Source organism: Electrophorus electricus, chromosome 14 (assembly GCF_041902795.1).
Source record: "Electrophorus electricus isolate QZ-2024a chromosome 14, ASM4190279v1, whole genome shotgun sequence".
NCBI classification, from domain to species: Eukaryota; Metazoa; Chordata; class Actinopteri; order Gymnotiformes; family Gymnotidae; genus Electrophorus; species Electrophorus electricus.
The window spans coordinates 14,399,321-14,410,805 of NC_137510.1; the positions used below are offsets into that span (position 1 = coordinate 14,399,321).

Genomic DNA, 11,485 nt, shown 5'->3' on the forward strand with positions numbered 1-11,485 from the left:
GATAATAAGTGATTTAGAAAAATTAAATATTCAGATCTCTTTTATTAAAAGATTGCATTTAGGAGAGTATTACATGAAAGTTAAAATATTAAATTTGTTTTTTTATGTTTATGTGTGGGGAAGGCACTGCTTACCAGACACTGGAACAAGCAGTTAACCCAGATATTTTCATATTTCCATCAATGGGAACACTATATTAAATTAAAAACTTTTAGTTGCTCTCTAGCTAGAGCTTAGCCTAAAACAGCTAGATTGATATTTGTGGAAAACAAGTACAATATCAAGCTGCTGGGATGTAAGGAATTGAATGACACTCAGAGTTTTAAATCTTTTTTTTTATTGAGGAGAAATCCTTTAACTCTTCGACCTTTTAGAAACAGCAACATTTGCAAAAAAAAAAAAAGCAGTTCAGAAATCAACATTTAGCAGCTTTACCACAGAGTTCAAAGCAGAATGACAATTAGAGTGTGTAATACAATTATTAAAAACAAGCTTCATAAAATACAGAAAGTTTGTCTCACTCTGAATTTTTAAACAATTGTTGAACACTGCAACATAGCATAATATTCTACTTGCTTTTGCCAGTGGACAGGGAAAACAACACTGAGCTTTTGCAACCTTCATGGGGGGGTAGGGGGGTTCCAACTGTGATGCCCACAGGACATGTGTTACAAAAATGTTACAAAACAAACAGCAACGTTGGGCATAAACAACAAACTGATCGACTCAAAAGCAGAGATGAGCAAATAAAATACCAGCACACGAAAAAGAATGTTTGCTCCTTCTGCTTCGGTCAGCAGTAGCCACACAGCACAGTCTACACACAGGCTAGTGCACTTTTACTCTCAGCATCACACACATCTATAGGGGAAACCTTGTCAGTAAAAAACATGCAAAACGAGCAGAATGAAGAACACAGTCTCTTGGGACAATACTCATTTCACTGTTACCTCTAAATTTCTCTGTGTTGGGTGATTATGTATCTTAAAATTGTTCATTTCTGTTTCTTTAAATAAAGAGCCAGCGCATTTCAGACTATGACAGAGGTGGTGCTCATTAAAACGATTTGCAGGAGGAGATGAACCCCTTCACCAGTTGCACCCATCTCTCCAGTTCTACTCTCCTCTATGGTCTCACCTCCCCCACACACTCTTTCACACATTCTCTCCTTCTCCTTCTTAAATTTAAATATCTGTGCTACCGTCCAGACATGTTTCCTTTCGCCACTGTTAATCAGGAACAGGTTAACTCCGTCTGCACGGGTTGAATGCCGGGTTAATGCTGCACACACAGAACGGCAAGCTCAAGCGAGGAAGTATGAACACAGCTAGTTTTAGTCTCACCGCTTCAGCAGTGACTGTGGAATTCCCTGCTAGGGTGTTACATCAAATAGTGTCCCACCATCAGAAGTGCTTTGACAAATATTGTCCCCTATAGCAGCAGGAAAACACACTCCCCTCTCTGTGTTAAATAAGACAGCTCTTTGTCTTTCTACCGCACCCTGCTTTTGCTTCCTTTTCTCGCCTGACACAGGGTTTTTGTACACTTGTCTGCTATAAGGCGAACGTAATAGCTGATCTGAACTACAACCAAAATATACAGCAAGCTCATGCTGTACAGCGAGACTGCGTGACCTTATGGAGCATTGAAAAGCCACCTTGTTAATTATCCTACATACAGTAACAAATTAATTAAGGGAGTCAATGTAGTTTGACTCTGGATTCTGCTCATAACAAGCAAAAATAAATTAAGAGAAAGATAATGTGGCTAATTGATTTTTTTTCTTTTTTTAAAATTCAGTATTTCAAACATAAAGCACCATACATCTTGAGATGTGCTATATTATCTCTCTTTTCTTTCTGCAATGTTGCTACCTTAGGATTTAAATTTTTACCAAAATGACACATTGAAAATCAGGAAAAATACTATACATTCACAAGCTTTGAGTCACTTTGTTGTGTATAAGGATCATGGACTTGTTTTTTTTCTTATTCACAAAAAATATTAGTCTGCTTAATTCCCTTACTGTATTACAATGGCATTAGGCACTTCGAATGAATGTTTCAAATATACAAATATAGACAACACTTTCTCCAAATTTGGACAATAAAAACACACAATCATAAAATCTTTGGTTTTGTAAACATGTTTTAAGAACATAACCTTTTATCTGATATTAACTTTTTGCCTTTTGCGATGTAAATATGTTTTCCCCTCACCTTACTTGTGCCAGATCGAAAGAGCTTGATGGAGACTTGTTTTCCTTAAGCTCTTATTTTGCGCACTATACCTCTGAATGCAGACCACTTGCATGCATGGAGCTCTCCACACCACACCATAACAGAGCCAGGCTTCTGTCCATGTAAAGACTTTTAACATTCACAACAGCGTTATCGAGTCCTAGGCCCAGTCTTTAATGGTGTTTTTGTTTGCGTTTTCTAGAACTAGTTAGCTTAAGAAAATAAAAAGACTAAATATCATTCCACATATGGACGAAAGGAGGCTACACTGAACCTTCGTGACATCTGTTATCAAGGCTGTAAAGAACTGCAATTTCACAACAAAACAGGAACCCTGTCTGGAGCAGACATCACAGCAGCTGATTATCATTTCCCCTTTTTAATGATCAATTATGCTTTAACACAGTGTAGAGAACATGGAGCTTTTAATTAAGTAGATCAACTATTTGCTTTGGCTTTTCTGAAATGCTCAGGACGAATTACAAATTGGGTTCAGATTCTTTATAAGAATGCAACTTTCTCACTCTCCTTCTCTAATTCTCCATGTGCTCAGTTACAAGGTAACCAGGTTGAGTAGGTATGCTGCTGGCAGGCAAACACTGGCTGCACCTGAGCAATATAGTAATTACTGAAGTTGCCATCTGTTACATAAGGGGCAGGCTGGTAGTAGCAGGTGACATTTGCCACATTTGGTATGACATTCTGCTCCGCCAGCACCCGCACAGCCAGCATGGCGATGAGCCCTAACGTCTGTCGCCTCTCATGTCCCATCAGGCATACCGTACTTTCGTTCACCACCCCATGCAGAGTCATCAGATAGTCGTACTTGCGGTCCTCCAGCCCCACAAAGTGGTTCTGGAGGTAGGACTCCAGCTTCCTCTGCTGCTCGTTTATGTCTGAGAAGTCAATAAAAAAGCGTGAGCACATGTAGCGCTGCAGGGACTTCATCTCAGACTCAGAGGCAGCACGGAAGCCCCTCACCAGCAGGTGGCAGTATTTCAGCAGACCCCCACCCCGGATCTCCTCTGGGTTTCTTGTGCAGATCACCTTGTTACGCAGGTGCTCCAGAGCCACGCTGAAATCTCCATACATGCTCTCGCCAATGATGGTGGGGTGAAAGGCATTGGCCATGGGGTTCTCTGAGCATTCATAAAAGAGGAGGAGAGAGTCCAGTTTGATCTGGAAGGAGTCCACGCTGAACTCGAACTGTCGCCGCAACGAGTCTACAAACTTGAGCTCCACATTCTTGCCTCTGTTGTTGGAGAGGGAGATGAGGCTCCAGCGGTCTGAGTCATTGCAAACTTTTACCATCTTCTGAACATAGGCTTCCTGTGAGGTAGATCAGAACCAAAAGTCCTAAATGACATGCATTGCCATCATTTGTCATTGTATAGTTTAATTTCATAAATTAATACATTTTCATTAGACTGTATCAAACTGAAAATTGTTTTTGTGATGTGCAGACAATATGCTGCAGTTTTTCAGATAACACATTAATTCTTACGTAGTGATCCTGCCTAACATTTCTGTTTATATCTAACAAGCTGAGAATGCAGGATCAGCTTTAAACAGGTTGAGCAAATCCCCTTAGCAATCAGAAACCAAGGTTTTACTATTAGTATTTTGAAACTTCTAAATGTTTAGCCGCATACCCTCTAAATCTACATTTCTTTGCATTTTGCCTTTTGTAACCTCTATGTCCAGCATCTAAAATGTAATAATAATAATAATAATAATAATAATGATAATAATAATATACCTTTAAGGTTAACGGTGTGATTTTCTCCTTATTTACTCCCTGGGGAAGAAAGTCCAGGAGACAGTCCAAAACTATGTCTTTAACTATCTGAAATTCCGTCTCGCCTTTTAGGTCAGCACAAAATATGAGATCAAGGTCCTTATACCCAAGTCCACTATCTTCGTGAAGAACGTGGCTCGCAGCAGACCCGTTCAGACGCACGTCTCGGACGCGTATCTTACTCTCCTCCATGCGACTGCTCACAGCTTTTACAATTTGTCGAGGTTTCACCTCCAACGTGGGGAAGTTGCCCCTACCATGGATAGGAATGGTCTCTGTCAGTATAATGTCCAACCGCTGCACTTGCTCCCAGCTAAGAACGCTAAAACTGCTACTTGGAACATCACTTTCGGGAACACTTGCGATGACATTGTCGTCCTCCGCCATCGCGACAGGTAAAGTGCGCAGAAGGGATAAACTTTGCAAAGTTTGCTGCACTTCAGCCATGCAAAGTTAGTCAATTTTAAATGTTTCTGTCGGTGTAATTATGAATTTGCGTTCACTCTCATCAGAATAATCAAAACACGAATACCCGAGTCCTTATATGGATTTAAATGGACTTAGATGCATTTCTTGAACTCTTGTAACGCAGACTCCAGTGAACAGCGTTTGTGTTAAATAAACTGTGTTGACGATCCGCAAATTGTCGTTATTTCCTCGATTTGAACAGCGTCTGCTCTTAATCCGATCGTGTCTACGACGTGGGCGCAGTCCTGTTGATCGCAGTATCGTCTTCGTTTGTATACCAGAGGTTTCTCTGAAGTTCCGCCTGCGACTCCAGCGCTTCAGGGCACGCCTATGACTTTGTATGAATATTCTATTTGCACTTGAAACGGTCTTCAAGGAACCTTATAGAGTGCAATCACTTGTGTATTTTTTCCGAAGAACTTCGTTTTCTAATATTCATTACAGTTTATGAACAAGGCTGTACATTCCCTTTTTTAAAATGACAAACAGTCGTATTAAAGTAATATCGATTGTCAACCTTAATTTTTTCTCATACGATAACAAAATGATCACCTAATGAAATACACACATCCACGTCAGCTATTCTATAATAAAGTTATCGAAGCCTCTATAAATTTTGTCTTCGTGTTCAGCACCAGGCTGCCCAAATGAAGTACCCAATCTTCTCACTGAGTGCCGGTCAGGCTGAATGACGACTGTATTTGCCAGTAGTCTTCTGGTACTAATGAGTACTGGTGGGTCATGGCGAATGGTCAGAGGATGCACAAATCTTGTTTTACAAGCAGGTCGAACAACTACGTGGGACCTTTCATCTGCGTTGTCTGACATATCTTCAAAAAGCAAAATGTACAGACTGTTAATAATTATATATAAACCTCCAATACATCAGATAATGCATACTCTCCTCGTCTGCCCATCAGGAAAAATAAATACACGGACACTCGTTATAAACAATCGGGGAATTCTACAAAGCATACCCCATGGCGTTTTTATACTGCCCCCAACAGGAGGAACGAAATACAGTTGTATAGTAATCACAAGTTGAGAAATTTCAAAGGTTCCGGCCTGAATAAGAAGACATATCCAGGGTTACTTAATTATTTGCCGAACCAACGATGTCAACGGTGGATTTTAAAATTTTACACAGTGGTTATATCGTTAATCAGAGGAAGCTGAGTAGGCTAATAGTTGGCGTTCTCACTGCGATAGTACCGTATATAATTCTGCTCATCAATCTCCAACCTCATGTGGAGCAACTTTGGAGAAAAAACGTGTGTGTGTGTGTGTGTGTATGTATATATATATATATATATATATATATATATATATATATATATATATATATATATATATATATATAGATAGATAGATAGATAGATAGATAGATAGATAGATAGATAGATAGATAGATAGATAGATAGATAGATAGATAGATAGTTATTATTGTTGTTGGTCCCATCTCCATTTAATGAAAGGGCATCTAATATCATTTGACACGTGCCCTCCCAGACACGTGTACCTGCGTCTGAAGCAGACGGCGGAAGATAAACCTTGGAAGAGCTGCTCTCTAGGCAGGAGTAAGGACTTACAGATGCAGCATCAGACTGGGATAAATGTCATGAACTATCAATGCACAAGGTCTGGCTCTTGCTACACAGCCCTTAAATCCAGCTCATCGTGTTTATGCTTAACAAATTCTTACCTTGTGCATTTTTGCTCATCGTAAATGATTACCATAATTAACTTGTATGTAACTCATGACTGGTCACTGACTTAAGGCACCACTGACCAACACCTAACATTCACGTATCTTGTAAATCCTTCGTTAACTAAATGTAATGACCTATTAGTTAGATATTGTTTGGGCTGTGACACTGGCATAATTGTGGAGTTATAGTGGTTGTCACACTGGTGTGGCTTTAGCTGGGGTTGCGACTGGTTCGCCACCTAAAAATATCCATCCAGCCCTATGGTTACAAACTGACCAATGACAAAGAACTGGAGAATGGCTAGCACAAATCATGCATGGCAGTGAGAGGACTGTAGCTAAGTTCACACATACAAGGTGTGTGTAATAAATAATAATAAATGGGATGGTTAATGAGCCATATGTATATTTTAGTTTGTAATATAATTTCCAAGAATAAAAGTGTTGTTTTTGTCAGTTATCTAATGTCTGAAGACAGGACCTGTTGACCTCTGACAGTGAAAGTTTTTTTTTTTTGTGGCGCCAAAGAGCACACCTCTGAAGCTCCCAACCAAGTCAATGTTATTAGTTATCATGCACATCAAATGCAAAACAGTACACAGTGAGCAGTAATAAGCATATTTACATTTTTTCATTCAAATTGCTACTGACTTATTGCCAGGGACTTTACTGTTCACCACAGAGAGGAAGTAACTAGTACGTTTGGCCCAGCTACTACAAAAAAGAATTTCACAGGTTCTTGCACCACAGTGAGCATTTATTTGTAGTCATCATATATTTCACAATTATATATTTAATATATATTAATTAATATTTGTTTTATTTTTGATTGATATTAAGAAAATGATATTTTCTTATTTTTCAGGTTGGTCATAACAGCACTGCTTTTTGTCTTTCCATTTTTCAGAAACAAAAAACAACTTACCAGGATACAAAAATAGGTGTAATTATGCTTTTCATTGCAACTTATTTTTTAAAAAAATACTTGTTTAAAAAATCTTTTTTCCATCAAAAGCCCTATTTGGATATTAATAATTCTGCCTGTTTAGTATACTGTGGTCTTATAATATTTCAACAGTATTGGTAACCTAGCAGTGGTGAAACACACTCAACATATTTCCTGTCAGATGTAAACTGCCAAACAAAACTAAAAACATGTAACAACCTGGTCAGGGTCTGAAGGTAAGGACAGCTGAACATTAGAAGGTTTCTGATTAAGGTATACAGATATTACAACAAAGCTACTGCCAATGCATCAAACATACAGAGAGGATTTTGAAAATAAATAAAAAAAGATTGAACCGTATATATTTATCAAGAAAGTGATGAAATTAAACTAAATGAGATTTAACTTGAGTTTTAAAATGAACATAGCAAATCCTGCTGCTGTCACTTGACATTAAGGTCCAGTTTACAAGCTTTACATTTTTAACTCCTTTCTCCAATATTACAAATAAAAACATAAATCACTTGGATGGTGCTGCCTTCCAGTTTTTTTTTGGTTTTTTTGCTTTCCTACTGCGCTCCTCCTCATTTATCCTGAACTGAAATACCAGGTGGGCCATGGATCCTTCTGGACCATAGTCATATGGCTGAAGTGCTGTTAGTTTAGGGAAAATGTCAGATTAGCAGTTATCATATGCTCTCCATTAACTGTGGCACGTTTCCACCTCTTTCATGCTTTAGGGACCTTGCAGACATGCTGGAACTGTGAATACACCCCTAGCCAACTGTGAATATATCTCTAGCCAGCTGTGACTATATCTAGCCAGCTGACTATACCCCTAGCCAGCTGTGACTATATCTAGCCAGCTGACTATACCCCTAGCCAGCTGTGAATATATCCCTGGCCAGCTGTTATTATAATCCACAGAGAAAGAAACTTTCCAAATAAATGGCAAGGGAAGGCTTTATTTAAATAGCACATTTCATACACCTGGCAATTTGAGGTGCTTTACAAATAAGTAAAATAAAGAAGAAAAATTATTAAAAAATAAATGTAATAATTAAAAGAATGAAAAATATTTAACAGAGTTCAAGCCGCACCACCACCACGTTGCCACTGTTCGGCCACTGAGTGAGACCCTTAACCCTCAACTGCTCAAGTTGTAATTGTAAGTCATAATTGTAAATTGCATTGGATAAAAGCGTCAGCTAAATGCTGTAAAGGTAAAAAGAAAAAAGGCAAGACTTGAAGCTCAGTTATAGGCATAAGAGAATAGAAAAGATTTTATGTTTTGTTTTTTATGCTGTCATTTTTCAGCATATTATCTATAAAAAAGTATGCTATAAATTATACCATTGTGGGAGGAATGTAATGTCTCAGAGAGTCCTCGGGACTATGGATACCCTCTGGCCCTCCCTTTTAGTTTAGTTTTTCTGTTTTATCTGCATGTTACTAATGAGATGATGCCACTGCTAGAATAGACCTGCTTATCTGTGACAAAGAATCTTATCTGAGAACAGGAAATGTCCCAGTGATGCTGGTAGATAAACAGATGCTGCCATATCCATTAACTTACCCCATGCACCCCACTCAGTGCAGAAACAGCTTACCCACTCTATGCCCAATGGAGAAGCTAAGACATATTTACAGCATGTAGCTGATGATTTTATTCAAAGCAACTTAATGAGTGAATATAATTTGAGGGTTAAGGGCCTCACTCAGGGGCCCAACAGTGAGAACCTGGCAGTGGTGGGGCTTGAACTGGCAACTTTCTGATTACAAGTCAAGTACCTTAACCACCAAGCAACCACTGCCCCACACTGAACTGAACTATATAAATCTGTTGAACTTGCTGTTCTGTAGTCACATGGACTATATATAATGTAGTACAGCATGGTCTAGATGGGCCAGGAGAAAGGATTCTCTCTTGAGTCTTTGTCCTCCAAAGGTTTCTGTTTTAATCCACTCAGGGAATTTTTCCTTGCCACTGTTTCCACTGGCTTAAATTGATTTGATTTGATCCAGGCACAAGCAAACTCTCCTCTCTAACAGTTTACCTTGCCACGTCTGAGGGACACTCTCTACCCATTCCTCTCTGGCAGGAGGCCAGAACATGTGTCACATCATCACCGTAAGAAATGGGAGATCATTGACATCACACGACCCAGAGGGTATGTTTCACATACTCCACACCTTGAGCTAGCATTAATGAAGATTGCGCTCATAATCTGTTTTAAATGGATCCATGACAGCCAAATGAGATCAGGAGGGCAGGTTTGCAACTAGAATGGAGTTTTCATGACTGCTGAGAGGAAGTCAGGACCAACACTCACATTCCAACTCTCACTCATTTCTCTCTCTGCTGTGACATATTATGTCAGAGGTGCAAACTGATTAGGGCCTTGTCTGGTTTTAATCTTGCTGAAAACTGTTTTGTGACATATGAAAGGGTGAGCACCAGTGAATTATTGCTGGCATGTACTGCTATGTATTCTGGAATGAGTGGTTAATCAAACAGGAGCACTCCACATAGTAATGCAGATCTAAGAGACAGACCTGTGAAATAATGGTTGCTTAAGTTTCTGACATTTATGCACCACGCAGTAAAACTCAAGAATCCAGGTGAATTATATAACGCACGTCATATGTACTCTAGAAAAAGCTCCCTCATAAGTATATTCAGTATATTTCCCCCTATTTATATGTTTGTATTATTATTATTATTATGTTAACTGGAGTGGAAGGAAAGAAGAATAAGATTTCATTGTTCAGTGTAACTGTTTGCTGGGCATATAACAAGAGAACACTTGAATCTTGAGTATTCCAACCATATGAAAGTTAAACACTGGTCCTCAGTCGGCACTTTTTTGATATAGGTTTGTGAGGGCTGAGGTGATCTTGGATCCCAAGACATCTCTCCTACTCTCAAACTCCTAATGCACATAAGCAATGGATGTGGCTCTGCCTGCCAGATGAGGAGGTTGGAAATTGACTGTGAACTTCACTGGGATGGTAGCCAGTCTCTCCCTCTCTTGCCGAAAAAGCATGCTCCTCCTGAGCTACCAAGTCTAATTGCAGGGAATTCTCCATGCATGAAAGAAAGTTGCTTTCCACAACAGTGTTAACAGAATGCGATCATGCTCATCTTTGATAATTTTGATCAGTAAGAGCAAGTGGTAGATACAATGTATAATGGTTATCAATGGCTTAATCATTCTGTTTACCCACAAAGTAGTAAATATTTATCATAGTAAAAAAGATAAAGCCATTATTTAAAAAAAATCAAATTTCCTACCACTGAGCTGAACACTTACATAATCACTCACTCTTTTCTTTAGGCAACTTCCCTTGACACAACATTCTCAACTGCTCATTGTTTCTGTCTTCTGTAATTAAACATCCAACAACCATATTCTACTTGGGACCAAAAAGCTCTATTCAAGACTTTAACAGTAAATTATTGTACTGCAGAATTCTAGTTGAATCTGTCATTGCATGATGCACTAAATAGCAACAATCAGCAATTGTAATAAAGAGTCCAAATCACAAAGTGTTCAGGTCACTGTAAGATCACACACATCTCTTCTCCCAGGTTGTTTAGTTCTCCCATAGTTTGTCTTTGAGAGACCATTAGAGCACATTAGGGAACAAGCACAATACCGCATAATTAATCACACTCTGCATATAAAGACTACACACAGGTGGCTGTGTGGCTTGCTTTGCTGCTTTGTCTGAGTCATGATGAAGAACTGCACCCAGACCTTCCCATGAAATGGACCAGGCAGCAGAGTGCTTCTGAAGTTCTAGGAGGTGAAACAAGTTTGTTAGAAACTGTAGACATTTAAATCATAACATTAATTCCACGGATTTCTAAAATTCTTAGAGTTAAGATCAGCTCTTTTCCTAACATCCTGGATTCCAGGAACAACATCCAAGATCTCCACACAGAACACTGCAGTCCGGGAACAGTAGGACCCTCAAGCTCCCAGGCCTTGGGTATATAGGACAAATGCATTTATTAAAAGGCAGTTTCATAATGAAGAGGACCTGTAAGCCTGGGCTTTTTCAGGACAGCTCTAATTGTCACTTATAGGATCTAACTCTGCTAATGAAGAAATACACTTTACGACACATGGATGTCAAGACCTCCCAGTGATGCCTTAAAGTTTTTTGCCAGCCACAATGAACACCTGCTCTCTATCTAATTGAGGCAAATAGGTAATTACTATTCTCTACACAGGACCCATGTCAGATAACTAAATGGCAGCATGTCAGTAATTACTGCCCATTATGGCTCGTAATTACAAGGTACTTTTTCATGGAGA

The 11,485-nt window shown here is 39.0% G+C and overlaps 1 protein-coding gene across 1 annotated transcript; it reads right to left on the bottom strand.

Moving 5' to 3' along the window:
• Positions 1-320: 320 nt before the first annotated feature.
• Positions 321-5,420, bottom strand: tent5aa (terminal nucleotidyltransferase 5Aa). Its single transcript, XM_027001510.3, has 2 exons — positions 4,000-5,420; positions 321-3,569 (listed from the first exon to the last, which is right to left on the bottom strand). The coding sequence occupies exons 1-2, from the start codon at positions 4,483-4,485 to the stop codon at positions 2,790-2,792; spliced, it is 1,266 nt and encodes a 421-aa protein (XP_026857311.2). The 5' UTR covers positions 4,486-5,420; the 3' UTR covers positions 321-2,789.
• Positions 5,421-11,485: the final 6,065 nt, after the last annotated feature.